The sequence below is a fragment of the Hippocampus comes genome, unplaced genomic scaffold, assembly GCF_001891065.2.
Source record: "Hippocampus comes isolate QL1 unplaced genomic scaffold, H_comes_QL1_v1.1 scaffold122, whole genome shotgun sequence".
Classification (NCBI taxonomy): Eukaryota; Metazoa; Chordata; class Actinopteri; order Syngnathiformes; family Syngnathidae; genus Hippocampus; species Hippocampus comes.
This window is the reverse complement of record NW_017842059.1, coordinates 1,531,102-1,556,401: the sequence shown is the minus strand read 5'-3', so window position 1 is coordinate 1,556,401 and position 25,300 is coordinate 1,531,102. Positions and strand designations below refer to the sequence as shown.

The 25,300-nt window shown below is 43.1% G+C and overlaps 3 protein-coding genes across 7 annotated transcripts; 1 reads left to right on the top strand and 2 right to left on the bottom strand.

Annotated features, from left to right (window-relative positions):
- Positions 1-155: 155 nt before the first annotated feature.
- LOC109510863 (DNA ligase 1) lies at positions 156-7,711 on the bottom strand. The gene is made up of 6 exons (XM_019861530.1): positions 7,565-7,711; positions 4,556-4,596; positions 4,388-4,457; positions 3,273-3,338; positions 1,582-2,459; positions 156-345 (listed from the first exon to the last, which is right to left on the bottom strand). The coding sequence occupies exons 1-6, from the start codon at positions 7,608-7,610 to the stop codon at positions 277-279; spliced, it is 1,170 nt and encodes a 389-aa protein (XP_019717089.1). The 5' UTR covers positions 7,611-7,711; the 3' UTR covers positions 156-276.
- A 412-nt stretch (positions 7,712-8,123) lies between these two features.
- LOC109510852 (kelch-like protein 12) lies at positions 8,124-24,427 on the top strand. 5 transcript variants are annotated; one of them, XM_019861510.1, is made up of 6 exons: positions 8,124-8,545; positions 16,604-16,765; positions 16,959-17,112; positions 17,259-17,337; positions 20,271-20,498; positions 21,528-24,427. In XM_019861510.1, the coding sequence occupies exons 3-6, from the start codon at positions 16,959-16,961 to the stop codon at positions 23,020-23,022; spliced, it is 1,956 nt and encodes a 651-aa protein (XP_019717069.1). In that variant the 5' UTR covers positions 8,124-8,545; positions 16,604-16,765; the 3' UTR covers positions 23,023-24,427. The 5 variants fall into 5 exon arrangements, with proteins under 5 accessions (XP_019717069.1, XP_019717068.1, XP_019717066.1 ...); XM_019861509.1 differs by lacking the exon at positions 8,124-8,545 and adding an exon at positions 16,048-16,307; XM_019861507.1 differs by lacking the exon at positions 8,124-8,545 and adding an exon at positions 16,312-16,391.
- Positions 8,542-15,882, bottom strand: sars2 (seryl-tRNA synthetase 2, mitochondrial). The gene is made up of 16 exons (XM_019861519.1): positions 15,578-15,882; positions 15,392-15,487; positions 14,712-14,741; positions 14,478-14,618; positions 14,329-14,383; positions 14,177-14,243; positions 13,898-14,003; positions 13,755-13,802; positions 13,349-13,457; positions 12,909-12,954; positions 12,738-12,825; positions 11,095-11,207; positions 10,919-11,012; positions 10,651-10,743; positions 10,501-10,566; positions 8,542-9,608 (listed from the first exon to the last, which is right to left on the bottom strand). Exons 1-16 carry the CDS (start codon positions 15,845-15,847, stop codon positions 9,468-9,470), a joined length of 1,563 nt encoding a protein of 520 aa, XP_019717078.1. The 5' UTR covers positions 15,848-15,882; the 3' UTR covers positions 8,542-9,467.
- Positions 24,428-25,300: the final 873 nt, after the last annotated feature.

Below are 25,300 nucleotides of genomic sequence, written 5' to 3'. Positions count from 1 at the left end.
GGTGACAAGCCCACTTAGCATGGATTCAGAGAGGCGCCTTGAGCACCAGAACTAAAATTAGCATTTTGTTAACAGTGATGAAAAAAACTGTAGGAAAGTAGCAAAAATCATTTTGCATCCAAAGAAGAGACAACGAGGCTGTTAATGGGAATCAGGGGAGCCGAATGTTTGAATGAGAATGCAACCAAGGGCAACTGTGTGTGTGTGTGTGTGTGTGTGTGTGTGTGTGTGTGTGTGTGTGTGTGTGTGTGTGTGTGTGTGTGTGTGGGTGGGTGGTTATCCTCTCCGCAGCTCTCTCAGCTCTGCGGCAACTTTGCGTAACTGGGCTTCGATCTCCAGCAGCTCCTGCAGATGGAAAGGAGAGAAAAACGGCACCCACTTATGCTGTAAAGTTTCCCGTTAAAGTCCTCACTTGGAGTGGAAACATTTAGCACATTAAAAGAAACAGTTTTGGATAACATCAAGTTCTTGACAATGAACTGACAAGAAGATAGTGTGCTCAGAGGCGCAGCTACGGGGTGACCATTGGTTGCTCTCCAGCCACCCCAGTGACCACCGTCTAGGGCAAGATTATAATAAAGGTGATTCTGTGGCGCAGATAATTAGTTCCCCCTGAGAGCCGTTTGCGCACATTCGCATGACAATTTTGCATATGGAACTGTCGAAATAAACTGTTGACTATCAAGCTGCTCGCTGAACTCAACTCACCTGAATTATATCACACTTTAAAACAACCTTTGCTGCATGCAAAGTGTATACATGTAGGAGAAATCAGTCATACAATAAACACAATGAAAACGGTAAATCATGACAAATTCATTGATTTCATATTCCTATCCGCTTTATCCCCACAAGGGGGGTGCTGGAGCCTATTCCAGCTGTCCTCGGGCAGTAGGCGGAACACACCCTGAACTGGTTGTCAGCCAATCGCAGGGCACACATAGACGAACAACCATCCGAGCTCACACTCACCCCTCAGGACAATTTGGAGTGTTCAATCAGCCTGCCGTGCATGTTTTTGGAATGTGGGAGGAAACCGGAGTACCCGGAGAAAACCCACGCAGGCCCGGGGAGAACATGCAAACTCCACACAGGGAGGCTGGAGCTGGGATTGAACCCGGTACCTCTGCACTGTGAGGTCGATGTGTTAATCACTGGACCACCGGGCCACCCTCATGACAAATTAATAATAATTTTTTAATCAATTAACAAATTTATTAGTGAACCAATCAATCAATGAAATAACTAATCAATTACTTTATCAGTTGATTCATACTAAAATACCTTGAAAGACTGACTTTAGCACAGTCACCGTGGCGATGCAACAAAGTCTTGGACTCACAAAGGTGGCGGGCGTGCTGGAGCCCATCCCAGCTGAGTTGGGGCAGTAGGCGGGGGACACCCTGAACTGGTTGCCAGCCAATCGCAGTGTTCATTAAAACTCATTTTAGCACGGAACATGTAGCAAAAAAACAAAAAAAAGTCACCAGGCGATTGACTTTTAACTCCAGGAACCACCATGGAAATGATTATGACGTTAATTTTAAGATAAAATAACAGCATATTGTTTCTTTGACATACCTCGCCTTCTTCATCGTCTAAACCACCTTCATCATCATCTTCATCCTCTCTGATGTACTCATCCTCATCTTCCTCATCCTCCCCATGTGGCTCATCGTCATCCTCTTCCTGGTCCTTGAACCTCTCTCTCTCAAACTGGCGAGTGGCCTCATCGCTGGCTTTCTCCATCACTCTCTTCTGCTGTGGCTCCTTCACCTCCACCGCTCCCTCTTTGCTACTCGCGTCATTCTCACCTCCACCATTGTTACCTCCTCTTTCATCATCCTCATCCTCCTCGCGCTTGCTCTGGTCCGCACCATTGCCTCCCGCCTGTGCTCGCGCCTCGTCCTGCACTCGTTGCATCTTCTTAACCAGCTCGTCCAGCTCCTCCCGTTTCTCCTTTCTTGCACTCTCCTCCTCTGGCCTATTCTTGCGCGTCAGCTCCTTCAGCTCCTTCTCCACCTTTTCCTTCTCCACACTCAGCTCTAACTCATCCTTCCTGTGATCGTCAACACTCTCCTGCTGAGCTTCCTCTTTGTCTCTTGCCGCCTTTTGCTTAGTGTCATCCTCCTCCTGACCATTTTCTGACCACTGGCTTTTTGGGCTCCCTGTTTCCTTCATCTCGTAACGCTTTTTCTTCAACTCTCTCAGCAGCTCTTTGAGCTCGTCATCATTCCTCTCCTCCTTTTCCTTCTTGCTGATCTCTTCAGCTAGCAGCTCCTCGAGCTCCTTAGCTCTCTCCTCGTCATCGTGGATCCCTGTATCATCGATCTTTGGCTCATTCATCTCCCTCTTCTTGGGATCGTCTTCCACTGTTGTTTTGGTCGCATCGCTGTCGTCATCCTTCGACTCCAAATCACCCTCTTCATCAGCTAGGTTATACTCATACCGCTCTCTCTCTGCAATGGTCAGCAACAACATACCTCATTTCAATTTGTACACAATAGCTGGAGAAATATCATGATAGTGAACCCCCGCTATATCATGGTTATTAATCTTTGGTGCCCTATGCTCAATCGCTGATTTTTAAGCGATTTGTTTTTTTCTGGATTTTTACTATATACAGGCAAGGCTGAATATGTGCGCTTTCAGTTTTTTACCACAGTGAGCTGCAGCATCCTGATATGGACCTTAGACGCTTCCCAACTACGCTGCAGTAACAGTCATTGCTCCCATTGAGCAGAGAGAAAAAAATGCCTGTGTGTCATTTTGTAGGCTCCGTTTGTATGTGTTACTGCTCCGTGTGTGCAAAAATAGCAGTGATTTGAAAATTTACAGTTACCGTGACATTTATGTTCATGTCCGATAGCCCGTCCATGGCAATTCACATTATATTTGATGAGACATTAAACTTCAGCCAGGAGTGACAAATAGCTTGAAGCAAAGACGCTTTGCCCCCTAATTGTGAAAGAGCCTTCTTTTCATTCCCTCAAAGTGATGTTCTACAATAGTCTCCCGTTTCTTGACAGCAAAGGAGTGAGAACAAGTGCTAAGGAACACTGGAAAAGTGTGCTTTAATAAGTTAACGGGTGTTTTAACATGTTTAAATGTGTTTAAAGTGTGTGGAGGAGGTAAAATGATGAAAAGTGTCTTTTTATATGGTCTTTACACCGGGGATGGGTCAGGAACATATTCCCTGCAATAAGTGGGGATTTTACTGCATATTTTGTTGAGAAAGGACAAATAATAGGAATGAGAGAATCACTGCGTACCTTCATCAGCCAGCCTCTGCAGCTCCCCGAGAAGATCCTGGTGTCTTTGTACTTCATCAAGTTCCGCTGCAGAAAAGTAGACATTTCACATCATCAAATCAAAGACAGACAACAGCATCACGAAACTAAGTTGCCACCAGCAAATCATGTCAGTGCAACCTCAAAATTCAAATGCAGGGCATGCTCATGTAGGCTGGCGCCGACATAAAGGGATTTGAGGTTATGAGCGTTGTGCAATCGTTTAGTTCAACACACGATATTAGTAGTCGATTACAGTTTAAGGGCGACCCTAAATAGGAAAAAACTGGCACGCAGAAAATTATTACAATACATCTTAATTTATATCACACTTTCACAACAGCTACAGCTGTAGCAAAGCGCTTTGCAGAACATTTAACATAAAATAACAATAATACAACAGAACACAATATTAAATACAATCGTAACAACTATTCCTATACATAAAGCTCGTTGTTGTTTCAAGGGTTAATTTCATTTGACACATGGGTTACCGTTTGTTCAATCGTGAGATGCAAAAGGTGTATCTGTCAAACAAGAAAAATGTCCTCCTCATTGATCATTTAGAGCATTTAAATGGTATTTAATTATTTTAATGTACGATACTTGTATGGCTATTGAGGATGTCAAATGTTGCTTACAGACAAAAGCATGAAGAAATGACAATAATGATAATATAGCAGAGTGAATATCATATAGTACAGTCAAACCTCGGTTTTCGAACGTCTCTGTTCTCGACCAAATCGGTTTTTTTCGACCAAAAATTTCTAGTTTTTTTATGCCTCGGATGACGACCGAATTTCGGTTCTCGAACAAACTGAGCACACTTGAATGCGTCACTTGACTCCTCTCGCCTTCCTTACACGAGGAAGTGAAGCTTCCTTGGCTAGATGAGGAAGTGACGCTTCCTCGTTTAGCGTTCCATGGTGAGCAGACGTGTTCAATAAAGATTTTTTTTTGAAAAAGAGCGTGGTTTCGGTTTTCGAACAAATCGGTTTTCGAACAGCCTTCTGGAACGGATTATGGTCGAAAACCGAGGTATGACTGTATCTGGATATTTGATCACAGACTATGTGAATGTCAATTACAGATATCACCTGCTAGCTGAGGGTCACACTCATGTTGCGACCCATCCCCATTCAGAGTTTCTTGAATGATACATTCAACCTTCACAAAAAAAAAAAAAATGTCAGTGGAGTAAATAAGGAAGATTCAGTAAATATCACAGAGGAGAAAAAGAATATAAAAATAGACTCAACTCTGACCTTTGCATCATTGAGTGGTGAGATTACTGGCCGACACCCCACTGGAGCCAAAAAAAAAAAAAGACAATTAGAGTAATCATATTTTATATTTCTGTCACAATGGCAAACTAATAAAGAAAAACAAAAAAACAAGCAGAGTGTGATGCTGTCAGTGAGGGAGGACTTGTTACCAACTAATCACTGTTCCCTTGGTGAAGTGGCAGAGCAAAGAAGCTTACATCTCTCTCATGCTCACACAGTCACAATAACACACAAGCGCAAACACTGTCCCCAGAGGCACAAGCCTGCAGGTAGTTTCCATCTGAGGCTAAATCTGTCTCCAATCCCTTTCTGCCATTATATCATTAAAGGTAACCTAAGCAGTGCAGCACTACCCTCCAAGCTAAATGTCAGTCGATGCTGTAGATGGTTGGACGTAATGTGTTTTGACTTTCTCAACACAGATCAGAAAAGGAAAATATCAGCAGAATTATTTTCCAATTTCTGAATCAGAAAAGACAGGTTCATCTTGTCGACTATGCCGTAATTTTGGCCTTGATTGATTTCAATAAGCTTTGGTTAAAGTTCATATGGGCAAAATCCCAGAGGCAAAAGAGGAAAAAATATGCAAATGACACTCACACACCCTAGGCTGTTAGAAAATCTAACAAGGTGGAAAGATCAATAAGTCTGACACACATTAAATTAATTATAACAAAAGCAGCACTATAAGAACTATGTGATATACATTAACATTAATTAATCAGAAAGCCTATCCCAGATGACTTTGGGCAAGAGGCGGGGTACACCATGGATTGGTCGCCAGTCGATGATTGCTACCTTGTGACACACTGCAACAAAAGCATAAACCTGCAAACAGTTGCCAACGGCTGGTACCAATGTTCCCTAGTTGGTACCAGCCATGTCAGCTTGTTCTCCCAGGAGCAGGATTTGTCCCACTGGGAAAAGACATTTGAGCACTTATCCCAAAATCCTTGATACCCATTTTAAGGTCCATGAACTACTAGTGCCCTCTTTGTCTTCACTAGTGAGTCAATTTAGTGCATTAGGAGAAGCACTTGCATTCTCTAGTGTAAGGCTCGAAATATGTTCTGCATTGATTTAGTCTCTGACAAATGTCTTGCTCGTGAGGACAAAGAGAGTTTATGGACCTGCAGGCGGTTTCTGACATGAGCAGTATGTCTTGCTGCACAGGGCGGCATGGCTGGGGGTTTTGGTTGTTGCAATCCATCCATTTTCCGAACCGCTTAATCCACACTAGGGTCGCGGGGGGAGCTGGAGCCTATCCCAGCCGTCATCGGGCAGTAGGTGGGGGACACCCTGAACCGGTTGCCAGCCAATCGCAGGGCACACAGAGATGAACAACCATGCGCGCTCACACACACACACCTAGGGACAATTTCGTGTGTTCAATCAGCCCGCCATGCATGTTTTTGGGATGTGGGAGGAAACCCGAGTACCCGGAGAAAACCCACGCAGGCCCGGGGAGAACATGCAAACTGCACACAGTAAGGCCGGAATCAAACCCTGCCCCTCCGCACACTGAGGCTGACGCGTTAACTAGTTGACCACTGTCCTGCCCTGTCTCAAATATGCAATAAAACTCTTTATAAATTTTCAACATGCTGGTACCCACATACACAAAACGAAAATTCTTAGAGAGGGGTAAATCCTACTTTGCGGTTTTTCACCTTTCGGGGGGGTTCTGGTTCCCATTAATTACAGAAAATGAGGGATTACTGTAATTATGTTTAGTCACAAAGGTTGTCTTTATTTCATTTTTGATAAAACTAACATTTTTCTAAAATGGTTGCAATCCATCCATTTTCCGAACCGCTTAATCCACACTAGGGTCGCGGGGGGAGCTGGAGCCTATCCCAGCCGTCATCGGGCAGTAGGTGGGGGACACCCTGAACCGGTTGCCAGCCAATCGCAGGGCACACAGAGATGAACAACCATGCGCGCTCACACACACACCTAGGGACAATTTCGTGTGTTCAATCAGCCCGCCATGCATGTTTTTGGAACGTGGGAGGAAACCGGAGCGGTTGTTGCAATGTTCCTCAAAATAAGATGACCAAAAAAAAAAAAAACTGACATGAAATTGTTTTCTATTGTTTAATGACATGTCGTGTCTGTAAAATTGTTTTTCCTAAATGCATATAACACAAGCCAAATGAATGAGGTTTGGTGATGAAATTGTTGAAATAAATTATTTTCACCATTGAGTTCACATATTTCACCAACACCATTCCACATCTTTTTTTTTATATACCAGTATTTTTTATTGTTCTTTGTTTTTATACCAGTGTAGCTCAAACTACGAGAGCCAAATTCCTCACATGCGTTTACACATTTGGCAAATAAAAATGATTCTGAGTAAGATCATTCAATATCATTCCATCTTTCCAATGTCATTCCACATCTATTCAATAATCATTTCAAATCATTCCACATAATTCCATATCTTTTAATGTCATTCCACGTTTCCATAATTTTATTCAGCATTCCCACACAATTTCTGTGCGTGTTTGTGTGTGCGTACGTAATAGCTTTGGCGTTGTGGACGGCTTAAATAGGGATTCTACACAAAGTGCAATTCGAGTTAGGACCGCCACTGCATGGACCTAATACGTTGGATATCAAAAATATCGAATGATACTGCGAGGGCTTGCCATATACACACACACCAACACTAAAGGCTGCACACGCTCGGACGAATTTATAGCAGCGCCCACATGGTGTCCTTCTCTTCTCTGCTTAATGCAAAAAGGCGAATTTGAGCCCAATCTCATTCCATCTCAAAATATAAATATTTAAGACTGGTAGTAACGCCTCAGTGGCTAAAAGACAGCCATATAACAAATGACACATACAGGTAATTTTATTATTGAGCACGCTCGGTCTTATACGGGAACGATGCAGTCACCATTCAGACATTTTCAGCTTTAATTCACGCTACATGTGTCCGACAAAGTGGAAAAACAGCGAAATATGACCAACACTGACCTCCCACGGCTGCCAACAGACAAACTGCGGCTGTCAGAACTCCCATAGGACCTCAAAAAGACGTTCCTTCCAGGAGATATCCTTCAAACCGCGGGCTGGATGTGGGTGCCAGTCATCACACACTAGACATACGTAACACCGTCGCAGAGGAGAGAGCAACTGAGCAGAGGCTGCACAGCACAGCGGCGTGTACGCGCGTGCGTTTGTGTTGGGTCAAGTGACGTCGGCGGCCTCAATCCTAAATCCTAAATCTTGTAACCTGTACTTTGTCAATAAATCAAATGGAACATGGCTTATAGACTAACTCCAGAGTCTAATTGACTGCTATCTGAATATTCACCGTCATTGTTATGTAAAACAAACTTGTATTCAAATGTTATGACTGCAGGTATTTTGCTCATGTTCTCTTTTCCCTCAGTGAGGATGTAAATGCAGTACTGTACGTACTTAGAATGTCAGGTACGTGCTGTTGAGCTCTGGTGCCCCCTACAGGCAGACAGCGCTCACTCGTATACGTTTATGATGTATAACAGCACTTTGTTGACGAAGACGATACTCGCTCTCTGATGGCCAAGACAAATAACATCGACCCAAATGTACGACCTTCACTCAAATATTTGTTCCATGAAATTGTATTGATTTCCAAATCCATTCGCATAATTTCATTAGTGGCTCTCTTGGCTGCACTGTTTCCAATAGTGCATACGGTAGTTTTTCTCCTATCAAATTTCGGTCACTATGTGCACACTCCAAGATCAATTTAACCTTCAGAATCAGTTCTGTTGGCTAAAGTAACTTAAAATATTTGCAATGGGATTGAAGCATTTATTTAACTAATCAGATTTCAAACTCATCCTTGCAGGGTCAGCCGGCGTCGACTATTTTTGTCTGCTTGATCAGAGCAAAACTTGTTACACCTAACAGCAAAACAGATTTGCAGCCTTTCTCATATATTCTTACAATTGAAAACCAACATCTGTGGTGAGTATGTTTTATTTAAAAGTTTTATGGTTTTATCATATCAGATGAATGGTCATTTTGAATTGCACCAGATGATGTACATGACAGTTGTGTGCTGCTGTCTTGCATTTCTGTGTAGTACAGTACTGATAGTTTCTATAACTGCAACATGCTAAGGTACATGGTGGATTAAAGTCAGTAAAGAATCCACTGAAGACCCAGACACCAAATGCACAGCTCACCACAACAGACGGTAAATGCAAAACATTCATCATGATAAATGTGAACCAGCCATCACTGTCATCCAGTCTTGGATATTACTCATTAATAGTTGCTGCCATTTTTAAATAAGTACAATATTCATGTGCCTTTCAAATATTTTTTGCTGTAGCCAACTATTAGAAGACATTTTACAGACAAACAATTCTCAGTTCCTATAATTCCATGTTTAAGTCTTAAAAAAATATATGGAGAATAAAAACACTTTGGCTAAGCATTATGATGTTGTAAACTGTCCTGGAAGGTACCGTAATCCTTGCTGTTCTGTCAAATGATTAACATGTACACACACTGAGTGACATGATCAGTCAAGGGGATGATTTATATTACATATTTTACTGTATTGTATTATACTGCTGTTTGTCCACTGATGCTGAAGTGACTGAAATTCCAGCCAATGACCAGTCTGACTGTACAGACCATGCAGGAAGGTGGGGCCTTAGAAGCACAAGACACAGCAAAGCGGAACAATATGTGCCGACTAAGTTAATGGAATGCTGTATGAAAATAAAATTCATACCGGTCCTGAAAAGGGCACACTCAGAAAAAAAAAGAGATGCTTGAGGTGAATTGTAAAATACATCACTGAGATACCGCATTACAGGAAGTGATCATTATTCTCACTGCAATACTTTATAATAACACATTCTTCCCAACGCCGACGTCACGTAATTGTGGGAGAAGGCCTGGGCGGGCGGCTCGGCTGGTTGGGACCAATGTATTTCAGAGGAATGTACTTTGGCTTCTCAATTATTTCAAGACCCAAATATGGTTGCAAGGCTCTGGGGACGAGGACTGATCCTTCCTGTGGGTACAGAAATATAGAAATTGTGATCATGTATCTAAACTGTTTTACCCTCATATAATTAGGGATACAGGCTCAACTCCTAGTTAGTAAAACATTGTTGACCATGGGTTCCATATTCCTGAGTGTACCATCATTGAATGTATTCGCAGGATTATTTAATATGTTCATAAAACACTAATTAATGACCCCAGAAGAATCTGATTATAACTGAGACCCTGGATGTATGTAACTGGCCACTGATAGTATACATGTCATTCTTAGCAGTAAGGACAACATGGAGGATCTATATGCTTAAAGTCAAGCCCAAACATTTCCTTTACAGTAACGTTTGATGTGCCTCTACTAGTCTTAACACATCATTTGATTGATTTCGTGGTTGTAGAATATAAATTAAGCAGCAAAATCAACCCGTTTTTAGCCATCGCAGGGGGCGGCCAATTTGCCACTTTGTCAACTGAAAATGACTTCCCAGTTTTTCAGGGCTCAGGTAATGATCAATCATGGGTCGCCTGTCTTCTGAAGCTGAGCCATGATTGGTTGTTACCTGAGCAACTGATGGCATTTTGACAGAAAGTGGCAAAATCATTGCCCCTTGAGGAGGTTAAAAACGGGTGGATTTTTCTGCTCAGCTCTTATTTCACTAATGCAACATTGATCAGAATAGCATGTTGAGACCAGCAGCTCCCCCTGCAGTATTTTAATGCATTGAGTAAAGATGCTTTGAGGTTAGGCTTGTTCAGGAACTACTTTATTGACTGCAGAGGGAATTCTGCATGACATTTGAATGAATTTGACGTTACCTCAAGATTTAACTTTGCATAGAAAGGGCAGTTGGTATACATAGATTTTCCGACGCAAGTATCTTCAATCTTAAGCTGTTAAATCTTACCTTGGTTTGGTGAGTCTCTAGTATGGCAATGATTGTTCTGGGGATGGCGCATGCTGTGGCATTCACCTAAAAACAACACACACAGCAAGCAGGTTTGCTGGGTGCTAAATCAGCAGGAGAAACACCAGAGAGTCTAATCTGCAGTCTTACTGTGTGCGCATACTGCAGGCTCCCATCGTCTCTCTCATACAGGATGTTGAGGCGTCTGCTCTGGTAGTCAGTACAGTTCGAACCACTAGAAATCTGAAAGGCATCAGTTTGATTGCAATGCTGTGAAAACTATTACAATGGGCAAGCACATTATATACTGCCTAATTTCAGTTCAGGTGGTTGCTTTCTTGTATAAACAAGGAAATTAGATCACCATATGCGCTGTATAATAATAATGGCAGTAATAACAGTGTATTATGTTACTGACCTCGCCATAACTGTTCCGCCCGGGCATCCAGGCTTCAATGTCATACTTTCTGTAGGCTGGAGGACCCAACTCCTGTGTTGGCATGTCCAACACTCTAGAAAAAAACACTCCCAATTACACAAAGAAATCTGTGATCAACGATACGTTGCAGGATTTTATTGTGTGCCTTTTCTGACCTGTAGTGTAGCTCCAAGGCAGAAAATATCTCTTTTTGCAAGGAGACGAACTCTTCTAGGAGCTGAGCACTCTCCTCACCTGTCTCATTTGCTGTCACTCCAAACATCTCGACCTAGACACAGAAATAACACAATTTTAAACTCATTATTTGTCATATGCACACAAAAAACAATGGTCGCACTGAGCAATTGAATTCTTACTTTGCTATATCGCTCCACTTATACAATTTTGAAGCGAGTGCCGTACTTTAGTACCTGCTTTGACAAATTAAATCCCTTTCAAGATTAATAAAGTCTATCTACTATGCCAATCCATCTCAAAGACAATCCGAATGAAGTTGTCCAAACAGAATAGAGCGATTTGCAAAATATGTTCAACCTATACTTAATGTAATACTCTACCAAGACGAGATATTCAAACTGATAAATGTTCTTGTTTTTAGCAGATAATCATCAACTTCATTTTATGGCTGAAATACATTCCTAAAAAACTGGGACAAGGTCATGTTTACCAATGTCTTGCATCATCTTTTCTTTTACTGTAACACCATTCAATAAATGTTTGGGAACTGAGCACACTAATTATTTAGGCTTTGTAGGTGGATTTTTTTTCCAATTGTTACTTGATGCACAGCTTCAGATGTCTAGGGTCTCTGTTTTACACCTCATAATGCGGCACACATTTTCCATGGGAGGCGGGTCTGGACTGCTGGCAGGCCATTCTAGACATGACATCCATAATTTCCCAAAACAATTTGAAGTGTGGACTCGTCAGACCACTTTTCCACTTTGCATCAGTCCATCGTAGAGGAGCTCGGGCCCAGAGTAGCAGGCGTTTCTGGTGTTGTTGATAAATGGCTTTTGCCGAGCCACTTCCATGCAGTGATTTCTCTAGATTCTCTGAACCTTTGGATGATATTATGGACCAAAGATGATGGAATCCCTAAAGTCCTTGCAAATGTACGTCAAGGAACATCGTCCTTAAACTGTTCCACTAGTTTCTCACGCAGTTTCTCACAAAGAGGTGAACCTCACCCCATATTTGTTTGTGAATGACTGAGCAATTCAGGCAAGCTGCTTGTGTACCCAATCATGGAACCCCCACTTGTTCCCAGTTGGCCTGTTCACCTGTGGGATGTTCCAAACAGGTGATTGATGAGCAGTCTTTTTGGCCACCCATCCCATATTTTTGGAACAGCCATAAAAGTGAATGATTATTTGCCCCAAACAATCCATTTTTATTAGCTTGAACATTAAATATCATAACTTTGTTGTGTATTCAATTAATTTATAGGTTAAACATGATTTGCAAATTATTGTATTCTGTTTTTAATTTATGTTTAACACATCAAGTAAATCCGTAGGATAAATGCAACATCCCAAAAATCAAATTGGATGCATTTAAGTTTGAATCTGTTGAGTAATCGTGCTACTATTAAATCTGCCAAACATTTGCTCAACTGATTGAGGTTTGTGGTCATGCTTGTCTCTAAGCAATCAAGACAAGATAGTGTTGATCAAAAGCAAGTTTACAGTACTTTTGGAATGGGGTGATTTTTTTTTTTCCACAGCTTTAGCACTGGATTTACAGTCATTTGATTGTACGGGTTGCTAATGTAGCAACTGACTAAGTCTGTACTTACCTTATTGAAATGATGAACTCTATAGAGGCCCCAGGTCTCTCTACCTGTGTCTGTCTCTGCTCTGTAACATGTACTGCTGCATACTGTCCTGAAGCAGGAGGCGGCAAAGCATGTCAGCTACTAATATTTCAAACACCACCATTTGACGGGGAGTGAGGGAGCAGTTGTTACCTGACGGGCATGTCCTTCAAATTAACTGCATGATCCATGAAATAACCTGGGGCGGAGAGAAATCAAACATTGAGCATGTGCAAAATTAGTTCGTTCCCTCGAATGCCCATTCAAAGTCAACATGATGAATCTCATTTCTAGGCCATTTATATAAACCAGTGAAATGAAAAAGAGTAAGTACGGTAGTAATTGAGCGTGCCTCTTACGCCACGTGACGACGTATTCTTACGCTGCTCTGCAAACTAGTTCATTGCGTGCCAGTCGCAACCGTGAAATGCCATATGTCGCTAACTCAGAGCCAAGGACCCCTGTTTATACGCAAGTATCATCAACAAATCAAAAACTGTAATGAGCAAAAATGCAGTAGTGCTGGTAAGCAACCTTAAAGTTCAGTTATTTCTAGAGGGAAAATACAGTATGTATAAAATAGTCAGAAAGACCTGCCACTCCGACTTCTCCAGTCCCAGCCAGGTTTAAGTCTGGGAAACGATCCGGGTCCAGTGAGTAGACCTGAGAGCGATGGGCGTTGGGCTGCATGCCACATCCCTCCTGCAGACAAGACAATGGATGAGACATCCTTTTATCAGAAGTTACTTTGACATTGTCAATCAATACCCTAGCTGAAAAAAAATACAGTATGTGTTCTGAATGACATTAGTCCGGTTAATATTCCATTTTGATTTTGATTATAGAGGCAGCTTTCCTGCTTCTTTTAATAATGCAATTGTTTACAGTTATGGTTTTCTTTGTTTGTTTCAATCGTGTGCATTTTTATAAAATTAATTAATAAATGTGTCATGCAGTCCAAATAACACACAGACCAAAAATAGTGAGTATGCTACTTACAAACACTGCACTCTTCAGCATGTCAGGTACAACCAAGGGAATGAAACCCTGTTAGAGCCAACAAAAATATTTACATATAATAAATACACAGGTTTAGGCCATACAAATTTGTTTTACCAATAGCGAATCATTCAGCAGCTTACACGGCGTTGCAGTGTGTCGAGTGCAAAGTTTTGGAGTGCAGTCTGAAGTCTGGCCCCTGCCCCCCACAGATAGTAAGATCTGTGACCTGAGACATGAGCAAGATGCCTGAAGCAGAGCAAAGATGTGTACTCAGGCAAATGTACACGGCTGATTCATCATTTAAAAAGGTACAACCATATTCATTCCAAATGTAAATGTCATTGCTGCTACCAGCTCACATGGTCAATCAAGAAAAAGACATCTGATCGATACGACAGCACAAAAAGAGTCATCATCACCTCTGCCTGATGAGGCCACCCAACTGCTCCCCCAGTTCAACATGGCCTCTGGGCTTAAAGTCAAATTCTTCAAGAAAGAAAAATTATTTTTACTATACCACACATGGATGTAAAGAATGCATTTAATAATCAAAGCGGCTCACAACACTGACCGGGTTTCTGGCCAACCAACTCCACTATCTTTGCTTGGCTCTCATCTCCAATGGGCTAAGGAGGAAACGTTTGAAATGTCAACAATATCATGCTCCACATAGAGAATAAAACAGCTCTTAGGCGCATCTGACTTTCAGTGAATTCTCACAACATCGGGGTGTGTGGTGTTGGGCAGGCGAAGTGCTTGGCTATAGTGTTTCTGATCCAGTTGCGTCTCTCGGGGATAGAGATGGTTGAGTCTTTTACGGACCTCTCGACCTTTCAGTAGTGCCTGGTTGTACTCCGGAAGCTGTGTGGTGAAGGCATGTATGTTAGGAGCAAAAGTCTAATGGAATTAATCCATTCAATATTTGTAAAGAATTATTGTCAACATTTGACTTACATCGGCGAGGGCTTCCTTTCTGTGTTTTGCCTAAGAACAGATGACTGTTGTGAAATTCATGTTTCTGGCTCTTGCTCCCAGAGAAACACGTGCATGAACACAGGCATGCAAACATGTATCTTACAGGTCAAGAATGCAGATATATTACTGTGTCCAAGTCAGGGATGGACATATATATGATTAAGGTGTTAAACTGATTATTAAGAATTCTGACTGTGTAAAAATAATTCTTCAGTGTGCTCCTCCTGGTTTCACAAACCTTTCACTGTCCTCTACCTCCTTAAAAACTTAAAACATTATACAGCTTGCCATATCATCTAATACTACTATTTGGGGAAATTTTACCCAGAGAATAAATATAGTACTAGGCATGTACACTTGTGGTGGAGAACTTAATTGGGTCGGGTTTTTTTTTTAAAAAAATTTGTAACTCCCAACCATTTGCAACAGTCAAAACACACACATAAAAATATGTCACACATTACGTGATAGCTTCGCATATTCTAAAATAGGGACGATGTGGATAAGATACCGCTGCCTGTGATTGTACACCTGGCCAACAGGTGGTTTCGCGTGCCAAAGAAGCTACGCGAAATGAACCATTTTCGAACCATGTGGCTCAATTGATGCGATGCTTCGTGAGGCTTCATCTCACTATCACTACATAAATCTTTACTGACCACTAAACCTTTAACCGTTCCACTAATATGCTGCTTCTGCTGTTCCAGCTCAGAGATTTCCCTTCGTACTGCCTGGAGCTGCTGCCACACACACACCTGAAAGAAACACACACGCATGTCAACAATTCTAGAAAACGCAACTGGAGACAACACCAAAATGTTATTTTTTTTTCCCGTTCCACTTACAATTTCCTTGACGTCTTGCCCGCACAGCTCGCCTTTCCTGCTCTCTACATTAGCTATGACTTTGTCGGTCTGATCACACACTGCTCTCATGTCCAGCTGTGGCTTATCGCTATATCCTTCACGAACATGCTCATATAAGCTGCTCCGATGAGAAAAGCGACGGGGCACCATAAAACACACATTCGGCGTTGGAAAATGTAGCACTACCGGCGTCAATAGAAACTTTATAAAGCTTCGAGACGAGGAGAAGGCGCCGACGTATGTCGCCATGTTGGTTGTATGACGGGTGGCACATTCATTGTCATAGGAATTTTTACAACACACGCGGTGGGCACTGATAACCACGCTTTACAGTGTGAAAAATGTTATCTCAAAACAGGCAATACAAAATCATACGTGATAAGGGTTATGACATAGTAATTCGTTGTATGAATATAAAAGCAATTCGTAGGTCACTCCTCGCTCTTACGAAAAGATGAGTATTCAATGAAACTACACAGAAGCTGGCCTAAAAGGCAGCACGACTCCGGAAGCAAAAATAGATTGAACGTTCACTGTTCCTTGGCAATTTGTGTGTACAAATGCGATGTACTTACAGCGTGTGTACTTTTTCGATGTTTTGTTTTGTTTGGTTTTCCATACCGAGAAGATGGGAGTAGGAATATTAACATTATAGCAGTTGTGTACGGAAAGCTGAAATATTGTCACGAGCTAAAGGTCAGCCAATCAGGTGAGCCGAAACTAAGCGCTGCGGTGATCCGGTCTGATATGACAAGTGCGGACGGCTGGACCCGAATTCAGTTTACATTTCTTGGTCCGTATTCCCAAAACTAACCTCTTTTAAGCTTCATAATCATTGAGTCGCATGTCACGAGACTATTTGCCACCGAGGAGTATCACTTGTTACGGCGGGACGGGTTATGAACAGGAGGAGAATCGTTCCCGTGTGCGCTCATTTTTGTATATCCTTTACTGATGTGCGTGTGGCTGGATGAGCAGCGTGTGACCGATCTGTCTTCACCGCAGGCTGGACGAAACCTATCGGCTGAGCCCGGAGCAGCGCAGTACTGTCTGTGACTGTAAAACGGGTGTTCGGGTGCAAATTAGCCCTCTACAACGTGCCTCACACTTTCCTGTTGAAGTGAGACACAACCGGCCTTCACAGTGGAAACGAGAAGAAGAGCAAAGGTAGTGTTGACATGAAAATAGCTTGCCATGTAAATACAGTTTTGCTATCTTATTTGATAGATACCCACATCCCCCCCACACACACTATTGTGTATTTTTTTAATTAAGTTGGGCTACTCTCTAAGCGATCATTAACTTTGGCTTGCACAACAATCAAATAGTATATGTTGGGCGTGTGTTTACTGCACTTCAGATGAATGCTGTGCGTGGGGGAACAGTCACATGGCGCCCCCAGCCATGGCAGGATGGGGACGGAGGAGGAGGGGAGCCTCTCTCAGACAGTGACTCAGAGGAGGAGGACTTTCCCGATGACAGCACCACTCCGCTGGGAGACTACGTCACTCTTGGTGAGGCAGGCTCAAATAAAGAGGGGGTACCCTTCAAGGACATGACTTGCAGACAAGTCAGTTTAACTCCTTTCCTCCCATGACCTCCCTTGTCATCTGCACAGTGTGGTTCTTACATCACTCTGTTTTTCTTCATACATACTCAGGACTGAAACAGCTCCTGGAAGCTCAGCAGCTGTGTGATGTCACCCTGCTTGTCGAGGGAAAGAAATTCCTGTGTCACAGGTACACCTGCAACATTCTACAACTCATACACTAGTCATTGGTTGTCATGTACTCAGATATGCACTGAAATAAGATAAGAAAACCTTTATTAGTCTCGCAATGGAGAAATTCCCAATTCACAGCAGCAAAGTTATGAATGGAAGAAGTAGAACAACAAAATATAGGAGCTGCTGGAAAGGCAGCCACTCTCGCGGTGCCATCTTGAAGTCAAAATAACAAAAATAACACAACACAACACATAGGACACAGATAGTCGTGCAATCGTCACCACTTTCCTGCATACACTTTGTTGTCTGAAGCAGTTATAGATGAAAGAGGAGAGGATCAAAGTGTCCTTTTACCAGTGGATCAGAGACGTCATGCTGAAAATGTGCACGTCTGCTACAAGCTAAGTTTTGAAAGCAAACACGAAGCTGTAGCGTCCATTGACAAAAAGAGATTAGTTCACTACTCCTGTCCCACGTAATCCGCTTCAACTCCAAGCCGCGACTCCCGGTTCAACATCCGCATCGGCGCTCTGCGCTAACGCTCCTTTCCTCTCATCGTCGGCTCCTCAAGCCTTGCATCCATCCAGCCGCAGACCGTTCAACAGCACCGATCTCTCCGCTGAACAAAGCGGGGCTGTGAAAATGCTGCCCATTACAGGCGCAAGACACAAGCGCCCCCGGAGCTGTCCAGAAACGACAGTCAAATGGCGCCGACATTCCTCCCAATCAAAAACAGTGCTGGCATACCCATGCTGCCGAGAAGGCAAAACCACCAAGCACCGAGTCTCCTCCTTGATGAATGTCGTGGCCAAAAAATGCTGAAAACAGTCCACATCAGGTCCATACGACGTAACAACAAACACAAAGTGACAAAACAAACAGAAAAACAACAAAAAAAGCAAGGCTCATGAGAGCACTTGCAGATGGCTGCCTACTCAGGCGCCATCTTGGACTTGACTAGGCAATTATGATTAACGTCGTTCCAAGATAGGGCCAAGACAAATTTGTACTCCAGGCCAAAGTTGGGTCCTACTGTTGACTGGCAACCGGCTCTGATTCTCACTCAAAGTCAGCTGGGATAAGCTTCAGCTCACCCGGGACCCAAATGAAGCTAAATGGTGTAGTAAATGGATAGAGGAATGGATCACGCTCACATTCTACATTTATAATGTAGGTTTTGCTGATTTCAGCCAACGCTGAATATTTTGTCATTTGGCAATAAACGGCAGAGTGGACTTGGTGCCTTGAGATAGGAATGACCTGACTTAGCAATCTTTCAACTTACTTCACAGCATGTTTGGAAGCTGTAATGAAATATATTTAAAAAAGAGGTTCCAACCTGTTTTGTGCCACTCTACCCTAAAGGTTTCTGTCAAACTAAACATAAAACAGAATTACTTGTTTATTTAAAACACCCAGATAGCCTTTGCTACAGTTGGGGGAGAGATGGCCTTTCTCTTCCTCCGCGTGTTCGTTAATTTCGGTAGGTGAGGATGTTGGCTATCCAAATACAGGCTTGAGACGATGAACAGTACCTTCGAAGGTTTTATTTGCAGAATATTCCGGGCACCATGTTTTACAGACAATGGCTGCGGATCACGAGTGCAAAGACACAAAGGATTCACAACATATTTATATCATCAGAAGGGCGGTGCCTAACCAATGAGGTGGTGTTGCTTCAAGGACACATCTGGCTACAAAACAGAGTTTCATTATGGGCATGAGAAAGTTATACATGGCTAAATATGGGCAGAATATACACTTCACTACTTTAGTGCTAACATACAAGTGGAATCTTCACAGTCACATGATCTAAGAATTAGCATCTATGTGGTCGTGTTCTGACCCTTTAAGCAAGGGATAGCTAAACGCAAACTGTGCAGAAACACATGTCAACAGATCATAGCAATTCTCACAGACATACATTATCTATCCTCTGCAAAGAACAACTAATATTCCTGCCGTACTGAGAAGCCAAGAAAGGAGCGAAATGTACACTGTATGCATGTGTGTCTAACATATACTGCCCCCAGTTGGGCAAGGCGCACACACCAGAATGAGCACCACAATGTGCATTGAAGGAGGGAGTGAGAAAAGCTGTTTGATTCTATTTAATTATGTCATTGATTTGTCTTTTGATAGATTTTAATATTACAGAGTTCTGTTTTTCATATTAAACAGCACAAATCAAAATATCTTCGTATTTTCTCTTAATAGTACAATAAAATACATTTTCTGAGTTTGAAATCAGTCCAAACCAAGGTAGTTGTCCGTCTTTCCCCAAATGGGACACTTTGCACAAGACCGCTTATAAGAATTTTAAATAGTGAAATTTCCCCCGCTTGTTTCCTCATCAACAGCGTCATTCCTGTCCAAACACTTAACACACACATGAATGGTGAATGACCATACCTAGCTATTTTTGCATATGTGCCGCTCAAGATAATTAATTTGATAATGCTTCCGGTGTGGTCTCTTCCGGTGTTTATAGTGACCAGTGGGGGCTCATTACTCCCATAAATGTAACTGAAGGGGCCCGTTCCTTTGACAGTGACAAACCTGAATCTGTACGTAACTTAGAATGCCCCCAGTCCATCCCTAACGTACGGTAATGCAGTAGTGAAGTCAGAATTACAGTAAATATTTGTATGAAAAACACTCTTAGGCCATAAATATAAAACAATCAAAGGAAAAGCAGTAAGCGCGGCGTTCGTAATTTCAAAACATTGCGGGTACCGCCGTAAACTTCTTTGTGCTTACATACAGTACAGGCCAATCAGAGTATTACAAATACACTTTTAGAGAAGATGGCCGACAAGCACTTATTGTGCACGTGTATGGGCCTCATATGCTATTTTTGCCATGTTTTTGCAGCTCCATGTGATTGGCTATTGTTTTAAAAGCATTTTCATATGTACACACAACTTTCCTCTTTGGCCTGTTCAGGGTGCTTCTCGCAGCTGTAAGCCCGTACTTCAGGGCCATGTTCACCAGTCCTCTGGTGGAGTCTCGCCTCACCGAGATTCGGCTGGAGGAAGTGACACCATCTGTCATGGAGACTGTCATCCAGTTTGTGTACTCCGGGGAGGCAGGGCTGTCTCTGGAAACCGCCGAGGATCTATTTGTGGCCGCCAATCGCCTTCAGGTTATGCCACTACAAGACCTGTGCTCCAGGTGAAGTCATATGTGTGGTTTAATGTTGTCAGTGGTTGATCCTTGTTGGAGGTACCCGTGACAGTATCATGCCTGTATTCACTGAACCCTTCATAATTGGAAAAGTATAATAATAATCTTCATTTCTATGCCTGCCGTCTTTGAAAAGAATGGACTGTATGCATACACCATTACTGTATTTGGGGTGTGATGGTTGCTTACTTCCGGTCGCTAGGCTAAGGCAGAGCGATAACAATGACAGCGTCAAACTAAAAATATATTCACTGTGTGCTTTCTAATTTTTCCACTTATCCAAGTATCGTCAAAGCTGTCAAAGCAGCACACTGTATCTGATTTAATGAGCCATCCACGGTTTTGCAGTCCGCTTGCACAGCTTTTTGGAGATGCTCAATAGAGTTCTTTAAATAGGATAGAAAGCCTTTATTGTCACTGTATGGTGTGCAATGCACATGCAGCAAAGTTGATGGTTTGAAAATAATAATGACAACCTATTACCTGCCACGATGCTATGTCGCCAATTCTTTTGTTGCACTTGGAAATTGTCTTAGAATGTATACATTTTCGATCTCCGTTAACGGCTCACTGCTAAATGTGTTCAAATAAAAGGTTGAGTTGACTCGGTGAACCTATCAGCCGGCTCATCACAGAGACGACTGGATACCTTTGTCTTCAAAAAGTCGCTACTTATCTTATGAAATGCACAATAACCGGATAATTTAACATAACTACAGCACTGTACAAGCCCACAATATCTCAAATTTCACGAATGAGGTTGTTTTTCCTCCCATCGGGCATCCCAGTAGCTTGAAACAAGCAAAGACCGAAAACGCCTTTCCACCGGAAATGCTTAACGAGTTGCCATGCATTTGGTACATTGTTTGCATTGTCACAAACAGTATGAGTAGCTCAAAGGCCATCTCCGATTTGGTGACGCCAAAAGGATGAGAGCTTTGTTGTTTCTGAAGAGTTGAAACAAATAGTACAAGTGGAGTGAACTAATTTTTTTCCTTTGGAATATATTTCCTCCAGATTTCTATTTGAGCACTTGTCAGTGGACAACTGTCTGGGGATGTATTCCCTAGCTCGATCTCACCATGACCAGGTGTTGCTCCGTGCCTCCCTGCGGCTGGTGGCCCAACACTTCCCACGTGTGTCCCGCCATAAAGACTTCCTTCTCCTTGATCACAGCACTCTCGGTAGCCTCCTGAGTTCGGACCGTTTGGGAGTAGATTCCGAGGCGGAGGTGTACGATGCAGCAAGGCGCTGGGCTGAGCACCAACCGTTGGATCGCTACGCCCACATGCCAGCGCTGCTTCACCACCTGCGTCCGGGACTGCTGTCACAGGAGGAGAGTCGAAGACTAAGCCAGGAGTTGGGCCTCGCCGCAGCTGGGGAGGGCCTCGGGGGGCCTCTGCGTCCAAGGGAAGGAATGTTTGAGAAAAAAATTGTTTGCGTGGATCTGACACCGAGGGAAGATGAGAGATTACTCGCACGAGACTACACCGTGGACTGCTTCGACCCGCGGACGGGGAAGTGGGAGAAGCTGGCAGCGTTGGGCTCACTAGTAAGTCCTGGCTGCACGGCTGTGGGCGAAAGGCTGTTTGTAGCAGGTGGAATTCTGGGGACCGGCTCAGTGTCTTCAGCTGTGCACGAATACGATGCTGTGCTGGACCGCTGGACAGAACGCCCTTCGATGGGCCAACCCCGGTGTATGCTGGGCCTGCTGAGCTGCGGCGAGTCCCTCTACGCCTTAGGGGGAAGCAATCGCTCGGCACTACTAGACTCCAGTGAGACCCTGGAGCTGACGACACTGAAGTGGGCACCGGGTCCTCGGTTACCGCTCCCCCTGCGCGCGTTCGCCTGCGCAGCTCTGCGGGGACGACTCTACCTTTTAGGCGGAACCACACTTGAACAGAACCGCGCTGTGGTCCACTCAGGTGTACTTATTTATCACACACTTACAGACTGCTGGACTCGAGTGGCTCTGGACTCTGGCGCTACTTGCCTCGCTGGAGGCGTAGCAGTGCGAGGAGGAGTCTGTGCCATCGGCGGATACATCAGGGACACCACTAAGTTCCTCGATGGAAACTACACCAATCTGGAGACATTGGACGCAACTGGCCGCGTGCTGTTTTTCAGGGAGGGCCGGGCGTTTGGCGTGGAGCGAGAGGTGACCGGTGGAGGGGTAACGGTCTCTGCAGAGCAGCGCGCAGGCGCAGGTGGGGGCAGCGATAGAGCACCGAGCCCTGTGATTTTCCCCGGCTTGCCGCGGAGGATCGCAGCTGGGGGCGTAGCCAGGTGGAAACGGAGGATTTATGTTTTGGGCGGAGAAAACGGCTCCCGGTTCTATGACAGTGTGTACTGTTGGAAGCCCGGCTGGCGCAGCTGGGTGCAGAGACGTGAGAAACTCCCCGGAGACACAGGAGGCGTCAGTCAATTTGGGTGTACCACCCTTAAGTTCCCTAAGAAACACATCCTGTTCAGACTGAGACGAGCCAAAGAAAACTGCGTTGTGCATGAGTAGCTTGACGGGAACCGCTCGCAACTCAAGATAAGGTGACAGCTTCAACTTGGTCACAATTTCACAAAAGTCGAATTGCAACCGCACCGTATAGATCGTAGAAACAGATGACGGGGCGAAAAGGGTAAATGGGCCTAAATGTACTTTTATCACCTTACACTGAAATCCTGACATTGGTTTTATTGTTTTGAATTCATCTAGTGTTGAGTGTCTAGCATTTAACACAGCTCTGTTGCAAGACAAAATACTTGAGTTGTGTTCTGTAATTTTAAGGAATTTTTCAGAAACCTGAACAAATGGTTTTATGACTGATTGTTTCTACTATTCTCTGCTCAGTATTTACTTTTGATTGATTTTAAGTTAGTTGTTCTTTTGAACCATGTCTATGCGGTTCAGCCGACAACAAGCAAGTCCTGCGCAGGCTCCACAAGGAAATGACACGAACGCAATTGTTTTATTTATTGGTTGCAAAACTCAAAACCAGTCACTCCAGAGTGGCACAAGCTGTGATGATTTTGTGAATCCTATTAAATATTTTGATATGCCATGTGAATGCACAACCAGTCGGCCAATTCGGATGTGGTCATTTAGTTCAACGAAACTAATCACATTACCTGACTTGATTACTGCCTCTTAAGCCGACGCATCCCTAAATAGAGCCTGCTGAACATAATGAAGAAAATCTAAAATCTCAACAAACACCTCGAAAGGCTGTTTTCTCATTTACAGTTTGTGACACCCCGTGACGCTCTTAGTTTATGTAGATGTTCTGATTGATTTGGAAATTGTTGTTGGATAGTAGGGCTCTCAAACTCCCAATTCTCGACGGCCGCTGTCCTCGCATGTTGTAGATGTTTCCCGCCGACACCTGAGCCAAATGATCGGGATCATTTTCAAGGTCCTGTAGAGCTTGCTGGTGAGCTGATTATTTGAATCGGGTGTGTTGCAGCAGGGAGGGATGGAAAACATGCAGGAAAGTGGCCCCCGGGGACCGGAGTTTGATACACCAGAACTAAGGCATCTTATATGTGTTTGTTTCAGGGATTGAACTTGTGAATGAATGTAAAAAGGTTGTAGAACCTCAAATATCTGCAACATCGCACCTTATTTTGAAATTTTTTATTTTTAGTTTTCTCAAGCCATCATCCAGTCAATCTAAGAAGGTTCCACAGACCTTCTACTGAATGAATTTCAGTGAAGCACAAAATTATACATTGGCCAGCTTTTTAGTTAGTTGATAGATCACTTAGCAGGAAGTAACCCAAGAAATTTGAATGCTCGGTTGCCAGGGGTGATCGAATGATGCAAATGTTATGTTTGCTCAAAATGGATAATTTTATGTCACTATGTCCTGTCTCGCCAGAAGATAACCATTCATCCAATAAAAAGTGCAATACTTCTCTAGTGTTACTCAAAACTGCATTGTTTTGTTTTTAAGGGCTGATTTTTTTTGGGGGGGGGTCGAGCTTGGATTACACAGTTTCAGTCAATTATTTGAAGAGGACTTATGTTAAAGCAGAAGCTTGAATTTATGCGCGAAAAACGCACTGATGAAGTTCAAGATTTTGCCTCTATTGTATTCATTGAGTTGCAGTGTAATTTGCATGTTTCAACTCATTTAAAGGAGACTAGGCTTATTCTAAAAATAAATCAAAGGCAATCTCGTTTAGAGCTTAAACTTGTGCAAAATCGTCTTGCCACAATGGATTTGTGAATTCAAACGGGTTTTTTTCTGTGTGCCATTGCTATGCATGTGGAAAATTAGGGGCTTTCCTGTTCTAAAGTGGTAAATCTGCTAAACGCCAGCTCTTTACACTGCACACATGCTCCATCCTTCAGTGAAGTCGTTTTTCTGCCATCAGTTTTAGTTAGGTTTTTTTTTTAACTGCAATACAAATTAAACTTTGTTCGTGCTATGTGTTGATTGATTGTTGATTAAGTGCATCATGAAATAAGAGAGGTAAAATGGAGCGCATGACTATTCCGAAGGGTTGTGCTGCATCATCTTCACCGCAGGTATCCTGCATGGCATCCTGTTTTGTATTAGATGGAGGTTGTGCCGGTCCAAAAACTACCGCAGCCAAGCATTCCACACCATGTGTCCATCAACAAGGGCAATGGGTTTTAGAAATAACAACAATGTCTGTACTTAGGTAACATGAGCAGCTAGCTGGTTTCCGTTTATTCTATTCAAATGGTGTCCAAAATTAACTGACAAATCCAGGACCCCATGATGCTCCTGTCGACAATATCATCTTTAAAATAATGTTACAAATGATAA